Genomic DNA, 25,668 nt, shown 5'->3' with positions numbered 1-25,668 from the left:
ATGGTACTTGTTGCTATGTGTCAGGCACTGGTCTAGATACCAATTAATCAGGTTGGGCACAGTCCCTCTCCCTCCTGGGGCTCACAGGCTAAGTAGGAGGGCAAACAGGAACTGAATCCCCATTTTACAGTTGAGAAAACTGAGGCACAGGATAGTTGACTTGCCCATGGTCATACAGCAGGCAAGTGGCGGAGTGAGGATTAGAAGCCAGGTTCTCTGACTGCCAGGTCTGTGCTCTTTTTACTAGTCCAAGCTGCTTCCATCACACCGGGTGTGAATTCCATGGGGACAGGTCACTTCGAGAACCGTTTTTCTGAGCAACCAAAGCAGCTCCTAATGGCTTCCAGACTATTACTATTTTATTGTCTGCTATCGTGGCTAAAGCACTCCACAGCTTGCTTTTCCTCCGAGGCAGCCTCCAGATGGAAGACTCTTCACACAAACCATCCAGGGTCTGACAATGCACCACGAGAAACCTCCACAATCTGGCTCCAGTCCCAACATCTGGAATGTGGCACGCTAAAGGAAGAATCTGCCACATGCTCTAGGTTTTTGGTCACCCACTTCATCCCTTTCGCAGAAGCCACAGGGAGAGGATGAAAGGGAGACACTCTGATCCAATCGACGCAGAGAAAGGACTCGACGCATCCAGTCAACTGAGTGGGTCCCTAATCCCTGTCATCCTTGGGGCTTTACCAAGCAACAAGCTGCTGGGATGAAGGGCAGAGACAAGAAATCTGATACTTAGCAAATCACTTTCCTCCTCCTGAGGCCAAAAAGGAAGCAGGGATCCACGGTTACCGCCAAGTCAGACTCTAAGGGAATAGCCTAAAGCAGATGGGAACTGGGCAGGAAAACAAGAACCACTGCAAGCTCAGTCTCTGCAATTTGCTTCAAACAGCAGTTCCGCGTTCCTTTCCTGTGGGTAGCAGGAGCTGTTTGGAGAGGAGGGTGAATGGGAAGATACTAGGATTCGATTCGGACCCCGCCCTCTCTGCAGTATAGTTCAGAAGACGATGAGCCGGGTAGGCTTAGATTTCCCAGAATTTCAGGAGCTCACACGCTCAATAATTGTAACAAGACCATCGGGAGACTTCAGGCCTCTAGTCAGCAATACTCCCTGAACACCGTATTCTTCCTGCTCCCCGTACGGATATATCAATCATATTTATTGAGTGCTTACTGTGTGCAGAGCACTGTACTAAGTGCTTGGGAAAGTACAATGTAACACATTCCCTCCCCAAAGCAAAGTTACAGAGACATGACACATCTCAGAAGGACAAGGCATGCAAGTGCCAAAGAAAAATGATGATGACAATAACAGTATTTGTGAAGTGCTGTCTTTGTGCCAAGTACTGTACTAAGTGCTGGGATAGGTAAGAGATAAATTAGGGTGGACATAGTCCCTGTCCTACATGGGACCCACAGGCTAAGGAGGACCAGACCCAGGTGCTGAGTATACATAGTGACACCTAAGGCCAGGTAGTAAGTGGAGTGCAACCAGGATACCCACTCTAGACTGTAAGGTCACTGTGGACAGGGAATGTACTATACTCTCAAGTGCTTAGTACAGTGCTCTGCACACTGTAAGCGCTCAATGAATACAACTGAATGAATGAAACACCAACACCATGGGCATTGCTGATATGGCATTTGAGTTAATGCCAAATTCTGAGAGAGGACCAGCCTAGTTACCTCAAGAACAGAAAAAACTGCCAAGGAAAAGAGAGAGAGAGGTGGAGGGGTGGGGGGGGGGGGGGAGAGATAGAGAGACGCAGGTACACATCAAGACCTCTTTCTAGAGAGATGTTTTTAGGGATGGGGAAGATGACGAGGGAGACAGGTCACACATCAAAGGGAGAAGGCATTCCAAGGCTGATAGGTATTCTGGGGAAGATGAAGCAACCTTGCAAAAATAGGAAGTGAGAAACATGGCCAAACTCAGGACGTGCATGGGACTGTACAAACAGGAGGAGGAAGAACCACCACTGATTAGGCCCTGGAGATGAATGACTCTGGTTGAGAGAGAAAATGGAAAATGATCTGAGTCTCAGTGTCTGGAGGTGGGGAAGAAGCTCAGGTCTGGTGCAACAAGGGGAGCGGCAAGAGATTTATGGACTCCTTCAGTGGCCATCAACACAGCACCAGGGCACCTCGTCAATTTGGAAAAGAGGTAGTACATCCATCCTCGCCCACAACCACCCGCTGGGGTCTCCGCCACCGCAGAAAAACCTCCGGTTGCTAGGGTTTTCTCATCACCATGTGCCATTCTGGTGACTGGGGATCAAGTTTAGGTTTAGATTGGTTAAGAAACCCTGCCTAATGATCCGCAAATGTCTTTGCAGGCTGCTCAAAGGGATTTCACCTAACAGCCCTGGCAAAAGGGTTCCAGCTCTTCCCTGGGATTAGGGTTAAGATGCGGAATTAAATTTAGAAACTGGACTTGTCCCTCTCCTTTGCAGCCACTGCTGGAAAATCGGCAGGACAAGAGCATGGGCTCTACCTTCCTGGGTGACTGACGCTGTTGGCTAAACTCACCTCTTCGAACCAATGTTCTTCCCATTTCAAAGATGGTCCGAAAGAAGCATAAACAACCCCGCAAAAGTAGCAGCATGATGAGACACTGCCATCGTCAGATGGAAGTCCCCACCACCCATCCTTCCAGATCTTACTTTTGCTCTATACTCCCTCGAGATCTGGGCAGGTGTGATTCTCACTGCTGTCCTAGGACTTACAGCAAGGGTTTCTCGCCTGCCCTGATCATGCCAGGGAGGGGGAGATGGAAGGTGGGAGTGTCTGTCTGGTAGGCTTATCTGTAGCTCCTTATCTGAGGCGCTGACCTGATGCTGGCCATCAGAGGAATGGCTGCCCTGAAGCCGAGGCTGGGGTTGTTTGGTTTTTGCCTACTGTTTCCCACTGAGCTGAAACCGACCTGTCAAGGGATTGCTGAGACTTGAGCCCTTTTTCCCTTTCCAGCAGAGACCTGATCCAGGAAGTAAAAGGCAGGTGTAACTGGCTTGTGAAAAAGAACAGTTCTTCGTTCCAACCCCTGTGATGCATCAAAGTCAGAGCAGGCCAACTCCAAGCAGCCACACTCGGCGGCAAACTGGAGCGTAACAAGGAGCTCGATATATTGGGAAAATGGTAAATTGCAGGCAAGTCACTCGCTTATTTACTTCCTATTCGTCTGGGCTATTTGGCGGGGCCAAGTGGAGGGAAAGAAACGTAGCGTTATAAATCCCAGCTCAGAGAGAAAGACCAGTGGAGAGCAACCAGGCTACATTAGGTTTCCTCCACTTAGTGCTTTAAAATAATCATGGAGGTTTCAAACAGAGAAATATTAATTTACTCCCTGCCAGCTGGGTAAATCCCCCTTTCAGATCAATATGTACTAGAAACACCCTTTCAGTCACTGGCGCTCAGCTCTAAGAGTAGGAGAAGCAAGCACTCCCACAGCGAATCACCACATCATCTCGCTTTCAATAGCCTCCAAGCTGAGACCAAATGGATCAGCACCTCGAGGGACCTGGAACCACGAGGACCCTCAGCCGCTCAGGGGGCCACCCGAATGACGTCGGCTAGTTTGCAGAGGGGATGGGGAAGACAGCCTGCACAGCATCATCCTACGTACCAGGCTGTCAAGCTGGGAGTCCCTGTTTCACACAGTTTAAACTGAGGCTCTGAGAGAAGCTTAGTACATATACTTATAATGATGGCATTTATTAAGCGCTTACTATGTGCAAAGCACTGTTCTAAGTGCTGGGGGGGATACAAGGTGATCAGGTCATCCCACGTGGGGCTCACAATCTTCATCCCCATTTTACAGATGAGGTAACTGAGGCTCAGAAGTGAACTGACCTGCCCAAAGTCACACAGCTGACAAGCGGTGGAGCAGGGATTCGAACCCATGACCTCTGACTCCAAAGCCCATGCTCTTTCCACTGAGCCATGCTGCTCAACTGGTACTGCTTGCCCCAGTCATCACTCTATGCCGCATGTTATCTGTGTGGAGGACTTCAAATCTTATTGCTGGTCTTGACCTCCATAGTAATTACAGCATTTAGTAAGGCCTTTACTATGGTCTACAAGTTTGTGAGATTGGCCGGAGCCTTATCCCCCCAGGCTTCCAATTGATCTTATTCCCATTTTCCAACTGAGGAAAATTTTTTGCCAGATCACATAGTATGTGGGAGGCATCATCATCATCATCATCATCATCATCATCATCAATCGTATTTATTGAGCGCTTACTGTGTGCAGAGCACCGTACTAAGCGCTTGGGAAGTACAAGTAGGCAGACCTGGGACTCTCAGAACTCCAGCTGGGTCTCCGGGTGAAATCCTGGGGGGCTAGGAAGCAGGGCAGAAAGGGACACCCCTGGAGCTTAAGAAGGATCCGGGGGCTCTCAAACATCTGTAACCCCATGCAACCCCTGCCCTCGGGTCCCAGGTTGCTCCTGGGGGCAGCTCTGGAAGCAGTTCAAGCGCTCAATACATATAATTGAATAAATTGAATGAATGAGAAGCAGAATGATGTAGTGGAAAGAGAATGGGCCAGAGAGTCAGAGGACATAGATTCTAATCCTGGTTCTGCCAATTGTTTACTGTGTGGACTTGGGCACACCATGGAACTTCTCTGTGCCTTAGTTTCCTCAACTTTAAAATGAGGATTAAATTCTACTCCCTCCTACTTAAGTCTGTGAGCCCCATGTGGGACAGGGCCTATGTCCAACTTAATTAACTTGTACCTATCCCAGGGCGTGACACAGTAAGTGCTTAAACACCATAAAAACAAAAACACACACAGGAGCTTAGTACAGTGCTCTGCACACAGTAAGCGCTCAATAAATATGATTGAATGAATGAATGAGAGACCCAAGAGCAGCATGAAGAGAGCAGGGAAAGCAGAAGGCCCTGAGCGAGCCACAGGAGAAAAGCCATGATTATTCCCCCGGGATTGCTGCCAGCGTCCAAAAGCGCTGACAGCCTTTGGCAGTCTAAGAGCCAAGGAATCAGGCGTGGCAACAGTACGGCAGGGATTGAAGCCTAAAAGACAATGAGCCATCCAGCAAGAGCCTCGAGGCCCCGAGAGGTTTGGTACCAGAGCCCAGAGAAGGAAGAGGAGCATTTCCTGTCAACAGGGCCTTCTGTCCTGGCCTCCCTGCTTTCCCCGACTCAATCGGGCTGGGAGGAGGGGGCATTGACAAGAGGTGAGAGGAAAAGCCAATCCCTGAGAAGGAGCTTTGAAGGCAGCTGCCACAGGAGGTGATTCCTCCACGAAGCTCCAGAACGTGCACTCCGCGTGTGTGCAGGAAACAGACACAAAGTGAGAGATGGAGCGCCGGAAGCCAGGCCCGAGCTAATTATTCCTAATGTTCTATTCATCAGACTTGAATGGGAAGAGCAAGGCTCATCAGGAGCCGCTGCCAGGAAAAATTTCTCCCAGGACGTGTCATATTTCAACGGGCTGCCAGTTTTCTGCAAGAGGGAAGGCACTGGAGCCGCTCGGGGCTGCAGAGGCCAGGGCAGAGTCGACGCCGCAGCAAGGAGGTCTTCCCACGGGAGAGGTGGCGAGCCAGAGCCCACCCTCCCTCCGGAAGAGGGAAGCCAAGATAAAAGGTCCTGCAGGGGAAGTCCGACTGCTGGCAGTGGAACCCCGAAGGGCAACCCTCTGGCACGTGTGGAAACAAAACCTGAAGGTAGCCATTCTGCTGTTCCACACAAAAGAGAAAAGGCCACAGCCAAGGAAACCATGATTCAAGCAGATAGACCCTAACAAAAGTGAGTTGGGGCTCAAGGGGGAGATGGGCAGGCAGAAGCAAAGAGACAGCACCCCGACTACACTCGAGACAAGTCTGAGATTCAGGTACAAACACAAGGCCAAGGCAAAGGAGAGCGATGAAGCAAATAGAATGACAAACTGCTCAAATGATACTGCCCTCACAGTCTCTCTCTGGGCAAAAATGAGGTAATTTAGTAGGACATAAGATCTGGAGAGCCTATTTGCCATTCTTCAACTGAACACAATCAAGCCACTGACCCAGGGCATCTCCAGGATCTGGCTGGCAATTTCTTCCCCAGAGTAAGCGGACAGTCCAAAGACCAGGCATGTCACTTAATCTCCCTCCGTCTCCGCTTCTTCATCTGTAAAATGGAGCTCACACCACCTGCCTCCCAATCTCACAGGGGTGTCAGGATGAGACCACCAAGTGGGAGTGCTTTAGGAATAAAAAATAATCAAAATAACTATTCTTAGCATAATTACTCAGCACATTCTTAACAGAGGTGCTTGGTCTTATCCCCTGCCCTGCCAGCGGTGAGCCACGATCCCAATTATATGAACGCAACATGAAAATATGAGCTCCATCATCGGATACCTGTGGGCTAAATGAATTGCGGCCTTAAAGACGCACAGAATCACAGATGTAAATTTTTCCCGCTGCACGGGTCAGCAGACCCTGAAGACGCTTTAGCCTGACCTTGTGGCATGCGATGAACATAAAGTGCAAACAGAATGCTAGGCAAGCGAAGCTGGCTGTGAAAACTCCAAGGCCCAAGAGACGTTTTGGGGAAGCAGGGGAGGCCGTGGACGACTGGGAGGGTGCAGGGGGAGAAATATAAAACTGACTGCACCTGCACACCACTTTCTGGAGGGAAAAGGAACTACAGAGTAGACACATGAGACTCACACTTTTACTCTGCAATTACGTGTTACTTCAACATCCATTTACCACCCATTTGGAAGCACTGGCTTTAGTCTCCTCCGATTTAGGAGAAGCTATTTATTTCCTACCCACCCTCTCTCCCATTGCCAACTACAGAGACTGGTCTCTCAAACCAGGGGTTGCAGGAAGCTGGATGGCTATAATTCAGCCCATTTTGGAGGGCGTTTTGGACAAAAGTGCTATTTTTGAAGCTGAAAAAGGCCCTCCACCCAGCCAAAACACAGCTGAGATGATTCAATGCAGATCTCCCTCAAAAGTAAAATTTGCACTTCGCAGAGGACGGGCATGGACAGTGCCAGGCCCACGGACGATATTCCAGAGAACTGGGTGTTCAGGCCAGGGGCCTGGGGAGAGCAAGCTAACCCAGAACTCATTTTGGATCTCTGTGGCCCTAGGTCCCTCTTGACATACAATCTATCCCTTAGGTTTCTGAGGAGAAAGACTCAGCCCCTCCCAGTGACTGGGGCAAGTCACATAACCGAAGAAATGGGTTAAGACGGTATCCACCTTTCAAGGATCACCCGGAAAGTACTCCAGTCACGTGCCCACTGTCCCTGGGGCTCATATCTATCTATACACCTCCTGCATTGTGCCGTGATCGTCTTGCCCTGCACAAGGGGGAAAACCGCTGCTTTCCCCTACGTCATCATCATCATCATCAATCGAATTTACTGAGCGCTTACTGTGTGCAGAGCGCTTGGGAAGTACAAGTTGGCAACATATAGAGACAGTCCCTACCCAACAGTGGGCTCACAGTCTAACAGAGAACAAAACCAAACATACTAACAAAATAAAATAAATAGAATAGGTATGTACAAGTAAAATAAATAAATAAATAAATAGAGTAACAAATATGCACAAACATATATACATATATACAGGTGCAATGGGGAAGGGAAGGGAGGTAAAATGGGGGGGATGGAGAGGGGGGCAAGGGGGAGAGGAAGGGAGGGGCTCAGTCAGGGAAGGCCTTCTGGAGTAGCTGAGCTCTCAGCAGGGCCTTGAAGGGAGGAGGAGAGCTAGCTTGGCGGATGGGCAAAGGGAGGGCATTCCAGGCCCGGGGGATGACGTGGGCCGGGGGTCGATGGCGGGACAGGCGAGAGCGAGGTACGGTGAGGAGATCAGCGGTGGAGGAGCGGAGGGTGCGGGGTGGGCTGTAGAAGGAGAGAAGGGAGGTGAGGTAGGAGGGGGTGAGGTGATGGACAGCCTTGAAGCCCAGGGTGAGGAGTTTCTGCCTGATGTGCAGATTGATTGATTGACGTCACTGTCGGCCTCTACAGAATGGGACAGTGGGAATCCTGAGAAGCAGCGTGGCTTAGTGGAAAGAGCACAGGCTTGAGAGGCAGAGGATGGGGGTTTCTAATCCCGTCTCTGCTGTTTGTCTGCTCTATGACCTTGGGTAATTCACTTAATTCACCTGTGTGTAAGTTACCTCATCTATAAAATAGGGATTAAAAGCGTAAGCCCCACGTGGGACAACCTGACTACCCTGTATCTATCCCAGTACTTAGAACAGTGCTTGGCATATAGGAAGTGCTTAACAAATACCACTATTGTTGTTATTAGTATTATTATTATTAATCCTAACTCTTCCACTTGACCGCTGCATGACCTTGGGCCAGTCATTTCACTTCTCTGGGTCTCAGCTCCCTCACCTGTAAAATGGGAATTAAGACTGTGAGCCCCATGTGGAGGGACATGGACTGTCCCAAACTGATTAGCTTGCATCTACCCCAGCGCTTAGTACAGTACCCAGAACATAGCAAGCGCGAAGTACCATTAAAATAAAATAAATATAGAAAAGGCTGGCACAAAGCCACCAACCTGGCAGACTAGAGATATAACCAGAGAGAGCCAGGAAAAGTCTAATACAAAGGAAACTTGGAAATACACCATCAATGCTCCGCCCACAAATTTCCCAAAGGAACGAGCCCCTCCACATTATCAGGACCTCCCACCTCTTGGTCCACTTGATCTGCCTCTCCTAAACCTGTGGGCTGCCCTTTTCAAACCCATGGTACTGTCACTCCGGAGGCAACAACTGGCCCATCCCCCTGACGGCGTATAATAGATCCAAAAGCATGTTTCCGAGTGCCTAGTCTGGGAACACGATCCAAACACCTCAAAATTTGGTGAGGTTATTTATTATGGAAATTTGTAGCCAAGATTGATACTGACAATGACCATTGCAAAGGCAAGGACAAACAATTTCCCGTAAGCCTCCCACTCTAAATCAGAATGCCTTCCCAACCTCTGGGGCCTGTTTTGATCATCAACGCACAGAGATTCTCCAATGCCTAACTCTATCAAATTAATTGGAAGTGAAAAATGTGGAACTGACAAAGGAAATACTTTAAAGGCCAAACTTTTCCTAAATACTAAAAGTCCAGGCAGTAGAGAAGTTCCCAAAACAAAACTAGCCATCAGAGCAGCCTAGCATTGAACACAGGTGACTGAACACCCGCTTGCAGGAGCGATTTCACAATAATAATAATAATAATAATAATAATGGTTTTTGTTAAGCGCTTACTATGTGCCAAACACTGTTCTAAGCGCTGAGTTAGATACAAGGTTATCAGATTGTCCCACATGGGGTTCACAGTCAATCCCCATTTTACAGACAAGGGAACTAAGGCACAGAGAAGTGAAGTGACGTGCCCAAAGTCACACAGGTGACAAGTGGGGGAGCCACAACCTCTGACTCCCAAGCCTGGGCTCTTGCCACTAAGCCATGCTGCTTCTCACAAGGACAGTAATCAATAGTATTTACTGAGTGCTTACTGTACACAGAGCACTGTATTAAGTGCTTGGGAGAACATAGCATGATTAACTGGGTAGGCATAAATCCTGCCCAACAGGAGCTGAAAGCCTATGGGAAATACAGAAAGATGGTCAAAGGGACAGTAAGATCACATTTATGTAAGTCAAGTATGCTGGCTGGACTTCAACAACAAGGAAAAAATGTCATTCCCACTAATGCGCTTCTATTTGCCCTGTGCTGGGGCCACTGAGCCACTTTCTTTCAACGAGGCTGCTGACTTCATTTCAGAACACTGATACTCATCCAAGCCCCATATACCTCCCCATACTTTACTATTTCCTCCACCTGTGATTCATTTTAATGCCTGTATTTCCCTGTGGACTATAAACTCCTTGTGGGCAGGGATCACATTTACCAACTCCACTATACTGTACTCTGCCAACCGGGAGTGTAGAACAGTGCTCTGCACACGGTACGGCTCAATAAATACCACTGATTGATTGATTCAACTCTCTCTCTCTCTCTCTCTCCCCCCATCCTTCCATCCCCCCACCCCCGCCTCAACAAGACAATAGGTCCAGTCCCCCGCTGAGAAATTGAGCAACTCTACAAAGGCAGAGGGCCTTACCTTGGACAAACAGACCAACTTCAGACATTTTAGGGTGTGATTTCCTCTGGTCAAAAGCCCTGACCACTTTCCTTGGTACCAAGTGGAAATATCCCGCTGGCTTGGATGTCATGAAAACTGGTATGATCTCTATGGGGAAGGAAACCTTTCAACATCTCAGCTAGGAAAATTCACTTTTCAATGTCTTCAGCCTAGGACTAGGCGAGATGGAGACCGGAGCTATTTTCAGCACATTCTGAAACCTTCTGACCCTACTTACAAGAACTGTCAACGACTACATTCCAAGGAACCTGTCACTTGGTGATCAATTTCTGCCTTCTGAGTACTTCAGTTTCTCTTTTTCCGCCTTTTAAATGATATCGGTTATGCACTTACTATGTACCAGGGTCTGTTCTAAGCACTGCATTAGGTACAAGATAGGTTGTCCCTGTCCTACACGGGATTCAATCCTCATTTTACAGAAGAGTTAACTGAGGCAGAGAAGTGACTTGCCCAAGGTCACCTGGCAGATAAGTGGCAGAAATGGCAGTAAAACCCAGTTAGAGAAGCAGCATGGCCTAGAGGAAAGAGCACAGGTCTGGGTGTCAGAAAACTTGGGAACGAATCCCGGCTCTGCCATTTGTCTACTGTGTGACAATGGACATGTCACTTCACTTCTCTGTGCCTCAGTTACCTCATCTGTAAAATGGGGATGAAGACTGTGAGCCTCATGTGGAGCAGGGGTTGTATCCAACCTGATTAACCTGCATTGACTCCAGCACTCAGTCCAGGGCCTGGCACACAGTAAACACTAAATACCATAAAAACCCCCCAAAACCCAGGGCCTTCTAACTCCCAGGCCTGTGCTCTACCCTCTAGACAAACCTGTTTCTGAGGTTCTCTGCAACCCAGAATCTCATACAAAAAGATTGTGCCTACGGAATCACCTGGATGTGGGCTAAATAGTGAACTAGCATGGAGACAATCTGAGTCAAAGGGGGTATTACAAAGGGTCTTTTGAGCTCGCTGTGGGCAGGAATGTGTCTGTTGTTATACCGTCCTCTCTCAAGCACTTAGTACAGTGCTTTGCACACAGTAAGTGCAAAATAAATACGACTGAATGAGTAAACTGAAGTGCACACACCATGCCCACCCCCACACAAGCTCAAAGACTATCAAGTGATTGAGAGCACAAAGATAGAAATGGGGAGTCAGGCGGTAGCTCCCTCTTTATTCCCCTGACCTGACGAAGCACGTGCCTCAGTCTTTCCCTGCCAAGGAACCAGTTCTATGTGCAAGTCCTATCATAGGAGATAAGATGTGGCCACTGCCTGTTTTCAGGAGCAAGAATGCAAATTAAATGAAGGAACAGAACCAGGATTTTGGCTTATTACACAACCTATTGCCTAATTACAATTTCTTCCCTGCTATGAGTCAGTGAAGATTCTGACTGAGTCCACTCTTGAATTTATAGCAAATACTACAAAAAGAGTGGTGTCAGTAGTGAACCCATAACCGCGGGGGACTGTGCTTGTCTGGGGAGAATTAGCTCTTTTTCCCTACTGGCTGCTGGGCCAACATTACTCCAAAATTTTTCATGACTCAGAAAAGTGGGAGCCAGTTATCTGGGCATCATCATGGTGCCCCAGCCAGAGTTATTCCTGACAAGGTAGAAATAGGGAAGCGTGCTGAGGCGGTTCCCATCTGGGAAGGTTGGCTGTGTAGACCAATGCAGTCCGGCACAGGGCCGGAAGCACAATCCTAAAAGCTTTCACTTATGCCCCACCAAACCCACTTGAAACACGGCACAAACATCTCTGCCCCCCAAACGATTCCCCAAAAGCGCTGTAAAATGCCACCTATACATGTCCTGCCGGTAAATTACTGGATTACTGCATCAGCCTCCTCTCTGATCTCCCATCCTCCTGTCTCTCCCCACTTCAGTCTATATTTCACTCTGCTGCCCGGGTTATCTTTGTGCAAAAATGCTCTGGGCACATTACTCCCCTCCTCAAAAATATCAAGTGGCTGCCTGTTAACCTACGAATCAAGCAAAAACTCCTCACTCTCGGCTTCAGGGCTGTCCATCACCTCACTCCCTCCTACCTCACCTCCCTTCTCTCCCTCTACAGCCCAGCCTGCACCCTCCGCTCCTCTCTGCGCCTCATTCTCGCCTGTCCTGCCGTCGACCCCTGGCCCAGGTCCTACCCCTGGCCTGGAATGCCCTCCCTCCACACACCTGCCAAACTAGCTCTCTTCCTCCCTTTCAAAGCCCTACTGAGAGCTCACCTCCTCCAGGAGGCTTTCCCAGACTAAGCCCCCTTTTTCCTCTCCTCCTCCCCACCCCCCCAACCCTACCCCTTTCCCCTCCCCACAGCATTTGTATATATTTGTACAGATTTATTACTCTATTTTACTTGTACATATTTACTATTCTATTTATTTTGTTAATTATGCACATATAGCTTTAATTCTATCTGTTCTGACGATTTTGACACCTGTCCACGTTTTGTTTTGTTGTCTGTCTCCCCCTTCTAGACTGTGAGCCCATTGTTGGGTAGGGACCGTCTCTAGATGTTGCCAACTTGTACTTCCCAAGAGATTAGTACGGTGCTCTGCACAAAGTAAGCGCCCAATAAATACGATTGAATGAATGAATGATAAATCTGGGGTAAATCTCTCAAAGGAGAAAAAGGTATCAAGCAGGGGATAGGGAATCAGCAAAGCTAAATAGATGGTTTGTACCCCAGCCCCAGTTTTCTTCCCTGGCTCTGAGTGACCCCCACCCCAATTCCTGCCAGGAGGTAGTGGTTCTGCATCCATTATACCGCGTGGGTAAACAGGAAGAGAGAGAAGAGAAAAATTACTGCTGCTATCCCGAAGGTTGTCATTTTCTAAAGTGTTAACTTGAAAAATGACTGAGCATAGACTGCACAATCTATATCGGCAACTGGAAATGATATGCAAAATGTTATGCGAGGCTTATGCCAATACACTTGTGTCCTTCCTGACTTTCATGCAGCTGGCTCTGGCTCTTTGGAAGATCATAATCGAGACCTCCTGGTTAATAATCAGTCCCCTTCCCCCTTCCTACAAAACAGCTGGAAGAGACCAGCTCCTATAACTATCATTAAGAAGGACCCTCCCTGTATTCCACAAACACTCCTGTGGTACCATGTGCCTCTTTATGCAAAGTTGTTGGAAGGAGGATCTATCATGAGATGAGCATCTTCCGCCAGGTTCCTTTACCTGGAGAGTCTCAGAGTCAACCCATGAGGATAACAGCACCGAGCAGGAAGATCCCATGAAAGCCCTGCTTCCAATCACTTGCCACACTGGGAATTTTATGTTTCCCTTGAAGGGAGCTGACAAAACAATTCAGCGTAACACTGAATAGGCAGGAGCTTTGTGATGGGTAACATCAGGCAGGCCAGCAAAAGGGCAGGACCCGAATCGTGTCCAGGACCAGCATAGACACAGGCCACACGTTCCTCCACATACATGCCACAGAGTCAGTCCTGGCAGAGACACAATATAATGCAGGCACAACAGAAGTGGAGAAGTTGTGTGGCCTAGTGGAAAAAACACAGGCCTAGGAGGCAAGGAACCTGGGTTCTCATCCCATCTCTGTCTCTTACCTGATGTGAGACAATGGGCACATTACAACTTCTCTGGGCCTCAATTTCCTTCTCTGTTAATGAGCACTTAATATGTGGTCTCCCTTCTAGACAGTGAGCCCCACGCAGATGTATTAATAGTAGTTTTTACTAAGTGCTAGCTGAATGAGGAGCACTGCACTAAGCACTGGGAAAGACTACACGGATGGGATATGGGTAGGGATAGGCACAGGGTCCCTGTAGCTCGAGTAGGACAGGGACTGTGTCTGACCTGATTATCCTGTCTCTGCCTCAGCCTTTGGCACAGTACTATGTGCTAATCCCACTCCACCACTTGTCAGCTGTGTGACTTTGAGGAAGTCACTTCACTTCTCTGTGCCTCAGTTACCTCATCTGTAAAACGGGGATGAAGACTGTGAGTCCCCCGCCCCCATGGGACAACCTTCCCCACAGCACCTGTATATATGTATATGTTTGTACATATTCATTACTCTATTTATTTTACTTGTACATATCTATTCTATTTATTTTATTTTGTTAATATGTTTGGTTTTGTTCTCTGTCTCCCCCTTCTAGACTGTGAGCCCACTGTTGGGTAGGGACTGTCTCTATATGTTGCCAACGTGTACTTCCCAAGCACTTAGTACAGTGCTCTGCACACAGTAAGTGCTCAATAAATACAATTGATTGATTGATTGACTGACAACCTGATCACCTTGTAACCTCCTCAGTGCTTAGAACAGTGCTTTGCACACAGTAAGCGCTTAATAAATGCCATCATTACCAGACACATGGTAAGCACTTAATTCCCAAACTGTTACAATTGGTATCACAACAAATGCCATGGACCCTAAACCTGACATCCACCCACATGCTCGAACAAAGATCACAATCAAGGCAATTCAAAAACAGCAAGGTTTGGGGAAGCGGAAGGAGAATCACAAACTGCTTGTTCTAATCCAGGTACACCAGGGGAAGCGCATAGTTCCATTTCAGACACACATTTCCTCCTGCCCCATGGATCAAGGTCTGAGAGGAAGAGATAGAGGGATGGTCCACAGGCTCTAACGTTCTGGGGGGCACCCCTCAAAAGTGGGAGGGGAGAAGGGTTTAACAGAAAGAAAGCGGAAAACCGGCACCAATACATTCCAGGAGCACTCTACAGCAGGAAGTTTCAAATGGAGACGGCTGGGAAGAAGGAGTTAGTCAAATGAAGGGAGCTTGGGATAGGAAGCAATTACTGCCACTGGAATTGAATCTGGACCCTGAAACAGAACAAACCACCGAGAGTTGCAGCAATCACACTGTGGTCAAGGCCCCAGTTGTAAGCTTTTCCCATGAGACACTTCTGGAAGCAGAGAGCTGCCGGGAAGCTCTGCCATTCCCCAGGCACCCACCAACAAGAGAGCATATTGCTTTAATGAAACCCCAATGTTGGCAAACCCACTGCCTCTGGCCCTTACCTTCTTCCCAATGAGTTTCTTCCGCAGGAACTCCCGGGCCTCAAACATGTACGGGATGTCATAGAGGGGGCGCAGCTTCTTGTTTTTGTCCTAAAAATACAGAAGAGGAGAAAACACTTAAGTCAGAGAACAAGGCAAATAAATCTAAGCAGTTACTTGCAGCACTGCCAGCCCCTGTTGGAGGCCATGACACACCTCCTGGTCTGAAGTCTCTGGAAGGCAACTTTGAAGGTCTGTGACCTCCACATGGCTCCAAAATGCTGAGAAACTCCTTCCTGGGGGCAAGATCACAGCCCACAGCTTTGCAGGGGCTGAGTTCAATCTAAACCTAAAACACCACAAAAGTCAGCGTGCTTCTGCTGGCCCAGAACCTGGCCCTTAACTTCACTCTGCTTCCAAGCCCATTCCCAAAAGTTAAAACCCAAACTAGTCCTATTCCATGGACACAGGTCCTAAGCCAATCTGTGGAAGAGTGGGTTGTCAGGACATCTGCCAGGTTAACTGAGCTCTCCATCTTTATTCCCTCTCTCTTCCCTGGCCTGGGTTTTTCCTCTCTCCTACATCTCCCCTGGTCCTTGGCTGCGGGGATTTGAGGAAGACCAAACACAGCTCACAGCGAAGTCAATCACTGGCAGCCCTCAAATCTGGGACCCTTCCCAGCATGGTCTCTGGGCCATTTTTAATTATACATTTGGCAAATGCCCTAATGATATTGTAGGGGGTGAGAATAAAGCTAACTTTGCCTACCTAACCAGGTGTCTCAAAGGGTTTGCTGGATTCAACACAGTAGGAAGCTTGCAATCCACTCTCCTGCTTCTACGCCATGAGGTGATCTGGCGGGATTTCAGCACGGATCCAGCCCAACACCAGTAAGAGGGTTACTCTTTAAGGAAGCATACTATGCGCCACTTATTAAGAACCCACTGAAGAAAGCCTTGCCACTCTGCCCTTCTGTTCCTTACCATTCCCCATAATCCTGAACAACCCCAATGTGGCTTCTGGGTAGCTGCCAGGGTGCTCCTGGAATCCAATGCCCACCAGGAGAAAGCAAACCATGTGTCTAGCCCCCTTGTCCTAGTGGAAAGAGCATGGACTTGGGAGTGAGAAATCCTAGGTTCTAATCCTGGCTTTACCCCTCACCTGCTGAGTGACCATAGGCAAGTCACTTAACTTCTCTGGGCCTCAGTTTCCTCATCTGTAAAATTGGGATTAACACCTGCACTCCTTCCTATTTAGTTTTTGAGCCCTGTGTGGGATGGAAACTCTGTCAAACCAATCATCTCTATTCCATGGCTTAGTACGGTACTTGGCACATAGTATGTGCTTAGTAATACCTAGACAATTAACACTGACACAAGTTTTAAACAAGCCAGGGTCAGGCCAAAGGATCTAGACCAAGATGACTTGCTGCCTGATCAGTGGTTCCCCAGACCCCAAACTGAACCAATGGCTAGGCAAAAGGAAGGTCTGCTTTCAAGACCAATCGATCATACTTACTGAGCAATATGTGATTGCGGGTGGAAACCGAGCAGTTCACCCCGACAAGGAAACTGAGGAAATCGCATAGGTGCGTGAGGGAGACAGACTGGAGAGCAATGTTCAGTGGTAAAAACATAAGCTTGCCTTAAGACTATGAATACGGCAAGCCTCACATTTACGTCCCCAGACACAGCTGCCTTCCTCTTGCGCCATTCAGCATTCCAAATGCTGGGCTCTAAGCAGAGGCTTCTGTAAGCTGCACACCCCGTAGTATGGTTTATGATCACGCTTAAAGAGGCATAAAGAATCTCCCCTTTGCAGGCACTGGTAGGTGTCACGAATCTCCAGGGTGATTAATAAAGACAAAGTTATTAGATAGGCGACTCAAGCCCCAGGCCTAGAGGAGATTCCCTGGCACCCAATCCTGAAGTCCCAGTTTCTGAAGGAAATGGTTGGAACGGGCTTAGAACCCAAGTCACCCAGTGCCTGTCATCATGTCCAGCAGGACCAAACCCCCAGGGCCCCCAAAGCTCCTCTGCAGGCCGACTCCCTTCAGCCTTGGCCTGGGGCCCCAATCTCACTTGTGCTGACCCAAGTGAATCACCGCTGCCTCATGCTACCCTAAGATAACCCAGGTAGAGAGCAGGAGGAAGAACCGGGGGGGAGGGGAGCCCCAAGCTGTCATTTCAGAGAGAGAAGAGCCAGAGGCCTGATCTGCAAAAATCCCAGAAGAAACAAGAGTTGACTACTCCAAGCCATGAGCACATTCAGCTCTTAGAATGAGTGTTCCACCCAACCTGCCAGACCTTAACAGCACCAGAATGCAGCAAATGAGCACTCTTTTCCCCAGTTTCTCCCCCTCCCTCATGTTGAATGACATTTCCAACTACCGGACCATGGATTTTGTAGGCTCCTTGAAAAGTGCCAGGCACTCAATCCACCGTTGGATTTCATTCCAATGACGGAAGGGGGACAGCCCTGAGGAACTGCAAAATCCCCCAAATTGCCAAGTGCACAAAAGCATTTAAGTTTCTTAGGAGGCAATCCAAGATAGGATATCAACAGTGAAAAAGCAGGACACCTACCGAGTCACGCCTCCTAAAAGAGACTGGTTTCAACATGAAAAAATAAAAATAGACCACAATGGCTGCTCTTCTGGTGGGTGGATGATACACAAACCCAAGATGTGCAGTGATCACTGATCGCCCTGGGAGACGATGTGGTGGGAGGGGGCTGTGATGCCTTAGACCTGATATGGTGAAGATCTTCAGACACTCCTAGCTGAGAAGAGAGAACCATCACCCCAATCACAGCATCAAATTGGGCTGTCGACAGCCACTTGGAAAAATTTTTTAGCTGGTGCCAGAGTTCACCAGGTGTTGGATCAGAATGACTAGCAGTTCATTCATTCATTCTTCTAGACTGTGAGCCCGCTGTTGGGTAGGGACCGTCTCTATAGGTTGCCAACTTATACTTCCCAAGTGCTTAGTACAGTGCTCTGCACACAGTAAGCGCTCAATAAATACAATTGAATGAATGAATCATATTTACTGAGCGCTTACTGTGTGCAGAACACTGTACTAAGCACTTGGAAAGCACAATTCAGCAATAGAGACAATCCCTGCCCAACAACAGGCTCACAGTCTAGAAGGCGGAAAACAGACTTCAAAAGAAATAAACAGGCAATTACAGAGGGGATCTCCACAGACAAGACCACAGACAGACCACTGAAGGCCATCCAACCTTTGGTGACCCTTTCAAATATCTCATAACCTTTTCTCATGTCACTATTCAATTCTCTTAGCTATAAGTTAGCATTCCCTTAGTTTTCCACACTTTTCCTCAATCAGTACAATGTATTGACTATCTCCTGTGTACAGAGTTTCTGTGTATTTTCCCAATTGCTTGGGAGAATACAAGACATGGCCCCTGCCTGAGGAGCTTACAATCTAACATAAATTGTTAGATATAGGAATTTATGTTAGGAAGACATAAATTAATTTACTGATCGGAGGAAAGAGATTTGGCAAGAGGGCTTTGTGGATGAACAGTCGGTATGGATTGAAGGGCTACAAGACGCTGAGAGTCCTGCGGTGGTAGATGGGAGAAGAATTATTGAGGGAAGCCTTCCGGAGATGACATTGGAGCTGTGAACAGGAGTGGTGGTATATTTGAAGGGGCAAAGGAGCCCTAGAGAGGATTTGAATGGGCGTTGGAGGGGAAGAGACGAGAACAAAGCACAGAGGGGTGACTTGGGGAGGGATGAAGTGTATGAACTGGGATATGGTGGGAGAAGGAAGTGGATAAGGAAAATGGAGAGAACCAGTAGAGTTCCTTAAAGCCAGTAGGTAGGAGTTTTTGCCAAGAGGAATGGGTAACCATCGGAGGTTTTTGAGGAGTGGGGTGTGTGCAGAGGGACATTTTACCAAAGTTATTTGGGCAACAGAATGGAGAAGAGAGGCTTATACAACCATCTAGACAAGTTCTGAGAAGCACTGGGACCAAAGCAGAGTCTGTTTGAATGGACAGGAAGAGGTAGATCCAGAAAATGATGTGGAGAAATAACTCGACCAAACAACTGCCTCAGGTGATTGTCAATAATGTTCATTTAAGGGACGTATGAATTCAATCCTCCCCTATCCCAAAGCCCCGAAGGTTCCTTTGCTTAGCCCATGGTCTCTGGTCTGGGTAATCTCAAGCTGGTGTTGGAATATTCAGGGCAGCCTGCCTTTTCTTTCCCATTTTACTTGTTGCTTCCCAAACGACCCCCGCTGAGGTAGGGCCATTGTTAATTCCCTGGAACCACTGTCCTTTTAGTACAGATGGTGCCGGGCACTGCCCACCACTGCTGCACCGTCTCAGACAGGCTGTATCCCTTATCTGAACCCCATATTGGGGAATAATAATAATAATAATCTTTTGAGCACTGTAGTAAGTGCTGAGGTAGGTACGAGGTAATTGGGTTGGACAAGGTATCTGTAAGCAATGGGGTAGATACGAGGTAATTGGGTTGGACAAGGTATCTGTCCCACATGGAGCTCACTATTTTAATCCCTATTTTACAGGTGAGGTAACAGGAATGGAGAAGTGAAGTCACCTGCCCATGATGCACAAAGCAGATAAGTGATGGAGCAGGGATTAGAACCCAGGTCCTTCTGGTTCCCAGGCTCTTTGTCCGTCCACTAGGTCACATTGCTTTTCCTCTCCCTGAGCCTCCGGTCCACACAACCCATGACGGCCCGGTCCCCCGCTCTTCCCTCCACAGCGGGCGGTTGTGAAGCCAGACTCGGGCAGAGGACACGGCTCCGAAGGCCACAAGCAATTTAACCGCGCCGGCCACCTGTCCGTCAATCTCGGTAGCTCTGGATCCTCATAACGCCCAAATGATTCGGAGGACGGTCGGAAAGAAGGGAGAAGTGAGGAGACCAGCCCAAACAGCTGCCTCAGCAGACTCCGAATGCACACATTTTAGGATGTTCGTTTAAACGGTGTGAGGAATGTTAATTACCCCTTCCCCTGATCCGTGGCTGCAGGGATGGAACTGGGATGCAGCAGGGCCAGGAAGCAACGCCCCCATGTGGTCGCTGCGATACCTCTGACTCAATTTCTCAATTTCTCAAAGCCACCTCAATTTCTTGGCCCCTTAAAGTGTTACTCTAGCTCTTCGGAGCATTGCATTAGCATAGAAAATCCACTAGTCTCTGCTATCAGATTGGGAAGTGGCTGGAGGCACCGGGACTTTATGAGAGCAGAAGGTTTCACCCAGATCGTTCAGTTAACATCCAGCGAAGACATGTTCGTGGATGCCGGCAGAGATTTGATTTTACATTTCCACTTAAAAATACAAGCAGGTTGCATGCCCTGGGCATGTTTCCAGGGAGGGTCACTGCAATTCCCTTGGCCAGCAAGCGGTGGTATCCTGGGGGAACCTTCACTCTTCTAGGCCTCTTATCTGTGAAGTGCACATTCTCCAGTTACATGGGTTTGGACTTTACAGCCTCAAAGCAGAGGCCCGAGGGAACCTCCCCTGGGGCGGGCAGCAGGAGATGCCCTACTTAGCTCTCAAGGGGAAAGCCGGAATTCCCAAAGAGCCCAGGAAAAATAAGGTCCAGGGAAGAGTGATCGCATATACCTTTTCTCACTCACAAGCTTGCGTTTCTCCAAGGGTCCCCAGCATGGCTCTGCCACTTGTCTGCTGTCTGGCCTTGGGCGTATTATGAAACTTCTCTGTGCCTTGGTTGCCTCATTGGCAAAATGGGGATTTGTTCTCCCTCCTACTTAGACTGTGGGACAGGGACTGTGCCTGACCTAATTATCTTGGTTCTACCCCAGCCCCTGGCACAGAGCAGGCGCTTCACAAATACCACAATTACGATTATAACAGCTACCCCAGAGGGGAAACGGTTTCCCTCCCTTGCTAGGGGCAGGCAAAGGCAAAAACATCAGGAAAGACCTGCTCTTCTTTGATCAGGTGCAAAGGCAGCATATATTATGGGGGCTTAGGCCATGTGGCTGGGCAGCTTCCAACGCCACAACTGCCTGGAACATATTTCACACTTCTGCCTGAGCGGGGAAGGAAAAATTGTCAATCCACACAAAAATACCTCACTGCACTTTAAAAAATAAATGTACATGAACATATAGATCTATATCTAGCCATGTGTGAATGCACTCAAAATGAAGCAGGGAGGAAAGGGGGGCCTGAACTCACCCTGTGTGCTCCATCCTCACTTCACTTCACACAGTAGGTAGCTTCCCGCTCTCCTTTACTCAATCCTTCCCCACAGCAACAAACTTTGGGCCTGCCAAGTTGCCACTTTCAGAAGGAGCCCTTCACCTGGCTGATCCAAAGCTTTTAGCGGTGAAGGAGGAATGGCGGAGGGAAAAGGAAGTAACTTGCTATCCCCCTGCTTAAAAACAAAATTGCCAGCAGCAATCACTTTGAGCCAGACTTGCCCACTGTGAAGCAGAAGCCCGAAGAACAGTGCCGGCAGGTTTCTAACAAGGAACAAGATCAGTGCATGTGGACTAGCGGAAAGAGCAAGGGCCTGGAAATCACCCCAGTTCCGCCACTTGACAGCTACGTAACCTTTCGGGTGAGTTCCTTAATTTCTCTGTGGCACAGTTTCCTCATCTATAATATCATTTTATTGAGTGCTTACTGTGTGTAGAGCACGGTACTAAGCTTGGAAGAGTACAACAGAGTTGATAGACACATTCCCTGACCACAGCGAGTTTACAATCTAAACTCAATCCTGGTCTCCCTCCTGCTTAGGCTGTGAGTCCCCTATGGGACAGGGATTGGGTCTGACCTATCTTGTACCTAACCCAGCACTTAGCACACTGCTCAGCACATAATAAATAATAATATTTGTTAAGCAGCATGTCCTGTTGGAAGAAGCGGGCCTGGGAGCCAGAGGATCGGGGTTCTAATCCCAGCTCTGACAACTACTATCTGTGTGACCTTGTGAATGTCACGTAACTTCTCTGTGCCTCGGTTTCTTCAACTGTAGAATAGGGATCTGTTCTCCCTTCTCTCAAGACAGTGATCCCCATGTGGGAGAGTGACTGTGTCTGACCTAATTGACTTGCACCTATGCCAGCGCTCAGAACAGTGTTTGACACATAGTAAGCGTTTAACACGTACCAAACAAACCAAATTTAATAACTACCACAATGATAATTATCACTATATTCATATCCCAGAATGCAAAACACTGTGCTGAGTAGAAGGGGGAAGGCGGTATCAAGTAGATCTCCAAGCACTTGGGGCTACAGCAAGGCCTACTGACTCCCAGATTTTCCGCATGGTCCCGGTGGCCAATACCAGGTGAAATGCCAGCCTTTGGACAATTTTGCAGCAGCATAAACAATAAGGAGCAAAGTGAATTCACCCAGTTTCCCGTCCTTGAAGGAGCTCAACCCGTTATCTCTGGTGCACAGCATTTGATTATGTTCCGCAGAAACTTGCACCAACTGAAATTAAAGCACCGTTTTCAAGATCATCATGTAAAGGATTTCTCTTTAGAGACCACTCTTCCTCTCAATTACGATTGCAAACTGAACATAAGAGCATTTGGAGAAATATTTACTCTTTCTTGCTGAGATACATAAGGGGGAAGGAATAATGAGACAGGAGCAAAATAAAAAGCCATGCATTAGCTTTTTTAAACAGAAAGGATTTTAGGAGCAAAGTGTTTTTAAAGGCTCTAAGGACTCAAAAACCATTATCCACATAGAAAAACCGTATGTGGGAGCTTCTCTTTGCTACAATAGTTGGCAGCCATAGCAGACTGCATGAAATAAAAGAACAGCACTACCCCTCACAGAGGTAAAATCCCGCAGGAGTAAAATCCAGAGATTGGCAGTCAGCAGCCACACTCCACCTCCACTCGCCCTGAGGCCAAGGCTCTGGGATGGGAGTCGCCAGGAGCCAGGATATTCTTTCCTGCTCTGGGATGGGGAATAAAAGTCAACTTGTTGCTGCTGTCCCTGGGTGGGGATTTGCCTTTCATCACCCACTCGATTGGGATGGTAAACAGAAGGGATGTGTCTGTGAGCCCACTGTTGGTTAGGGACTGTTTCTATATGTTGCCAATTTGTACTTCCCAAGTGCTTAGTACAGTGCTCTGCACATAGTAAGCACTTAATAAATACGATTGATGATGATGACGATGTGTCAGAGGAACCAGTCAATCTTGAGGACTGAGAGATAGCGCGGCCTAGACGAAATGTCCGGACCGGGAGAGGAAAGGTCCGGACCGGGAGACGCTGCTAGGCCGTTTGTCTTCTGTGTGACCCTGAGTACGTCGTTTAACCTTTCTACACCTCCGTTTCCTCAACTGTACTACGGGGATGACATCTATCGGTTCCCCTCGAACCCCTTCTAAAACTGTGGGCCCTGGGTGGGACAGAGACAGTGCCCAGTTGGATTTTCTTGTATCTATCCCAGCATTCAGCAGTGCTCGAGCCATAGTAAATGCTTAATAAATATTATTAGGAGTGAGGCTTAAAATCCTGCCAGCCCCTATGGTCCATTTCCTTAGCGTCTTCCTCCTTCTTAGGATCACAAGCCTCAATACGAAAATGATCCTCAAATAACGGCGTAAGGGAGAGTTGAAGTTAATGGAAAATAAGCAACAGAAATGGTGATAGGGAGGCCGACTTGCCCCAAATTCTGCAGAGGCCACAGAAGGAGGCACTTCTCAATCGGTGAGTCCCATGGCTGCTACACAATCATAGACGGTCAGGGAAAGGACTGCTGGTGGGAGGGGAAATTCATCACAGAAATGTACGAAGTGGGCAACTACTTAGTTTCAGAATGCCTGTAAAAAGAAAATGGGTGGCATGGGGAGGGAGAGAAGGAGAGAGGGAGAGAGGCAGAGAGGGAGAGAGGGAATGAACACGAACCAATGAGTTGTCACAGAACAAGGGTCGGAACCAGAACTCGGGGAGAAAAGTCAAGATTGTCAAGGCCATTCTGACAGCTAGTGTTCTTACCAAACTCTGAAACTACCTTTTATAGGTTTTTATAAGCAGCACCGTCTATAGATTATGAGTGGGAAAACGCAAGCATAAAATGACCGAGTCAAGATCCCATGGGTCCAGAAAAGGCTTGGAAGCCCTTGGAACAGAATTTACTGAGTGTATGGGGTTGTTCCTTAATGGGCATGACCATAACCAGAGTCAGCAGGCTTGAGAGGGGAGAGAGATTGCCAGATAAAACACATTCCCAGGATGATGGTGATTTTGGACACAAGCAATCCCAATGGAGAAAATGAAGAAGTATCTAGTATCCCAGAATTGATAAAGTGCTTCTGCCGTGGGAAAACTACTGATGAGGAAATGTGCTTCGTGTCCAAGCCAAATACTCTTCGATATTTGATTTCAAGGGAGCTCTAGTACGAAAAGGGATTCACAGAGACAGCTCAGGTTAAATATATTGACGAGCCCCATATTAAGGAAATGGGGTGTGTGCCTTGATCGACAGATGGCAAGCGCATTTTTTCCAACGCACTCTATCAAGACAGACATGCTGTCAAAAGAATATTCCCTGATTCCATAACAGCATTCTGTCAAACACACAGTGAAAACACTCAGTAAGAGAGAAGCGAGGGAAGAGAATTAAACCCCAGTTCTGAATTTCTAGCTCTGCATGACCTTCTCCAGGCTTCAGTTTCTTCATAATGAAAGTGGGCGAAAACATCAAATTAACCTCCAAGAGAAGTTGGAAGGTAAAAGTGGGTGAAGTTCACCATGGGCAGTGAACATACCTGCCAGCTCTGTGAATTGCAATCTCCCAAGTGCTCCGTACAGTGTTCTGCACATAGTAAATGTTCAATAACTGTCATTGATTATGGAACCCCCTAGCACACCTGAAGTGTTTACAGAATTATATCCAAGTATGACCATCAGAAAATGATGAATTTACTGTTATCATCAGGGAGAAGCAGTAAGAATTACAAAAACCACAGAACATCCAAAACCTCAATTTGGTCATTTGTTTATTTCACTCTCTACCTCCCTTCTAGGCCTGAAGCGGTCCCACTGAACGAGAAATCATACGACCGTTTCCGTGATTCACATCCTCTTGGTTCCCTTACCCCTCATCCGAGGAAGTTGAAAATTCTTGAGAAAGCACCAGAAGGTGGGGGGATGTGAAATACGGCTGCTGGTTAATGGACACCCGAATAACCAAGCACTGTCTCTCACTGGAGCATTGACTCCAGGCTCCAAAGCCCAATCGGCATGGCAGAGCTCTGCTTTAGCATGCAGGCAGGGCCTTTCCATAGGGAATGTTCTGTCTGCAGCCGTCTCTTTGTGAATAAGTATTGAGTTCTTGTTCAATGAATGGTATTTGAGCATTCACTCTGTGCAGAGCACTGTACTAAGTCCTCAGGAGAATACAATATAATAGAGTTGGTAGGTAAGATCCCTGCCTTCAAGGAGTTTACAATCCAGTAGTCCTTCCATCCCAGGGTTCTAGTTGGCTTACAGTGGCTCAGGAGTCCTGTCCC

The 25,668-nt window shown here is 48.0% G+C and overlaps 1 protein-coding gene across 1 annotated transcript in view; it reads right to left on the bottom strand.

The window, feature by feature from the left end:
• Positions 1-25,668, bottom strand: part of SND1 (staphylococcal nuclease and tudor domain containing 1) — a 397,553-nt gene that overhangs the window by 246,324 nt on the left and 125,561 nt on the right. The window contains exon 11 of the mRNA XM_038752145.1: positions 15,173-15,262. Coding sequence (XP_038608073.1) covers positions 15,173-15,262 — 90 coding nt within the window. The remainder of the gene's footprint in view (positions 1-15,172; positions 15,263-25,668) is intronic.

This window comes from Tachyglossus aculeatus, chromosome 10 (genome assembly GCF_015852505.1).
Source record: "Tachyglossus aculeatus isolate mTacAcu1 chromosome 10, mTacAcu1.pri, whole genome shotgun sequence".
Lineage (NCBI taxonomy): Eukaryota > Metazoa > Chordata > Mammalia > Monotremata > Tachyglossidae > Tachyglossus > Tachyglossus aculeatus.
This window is presented reverse-complemented; position numbering and strand designations above follow the sequence as displayed.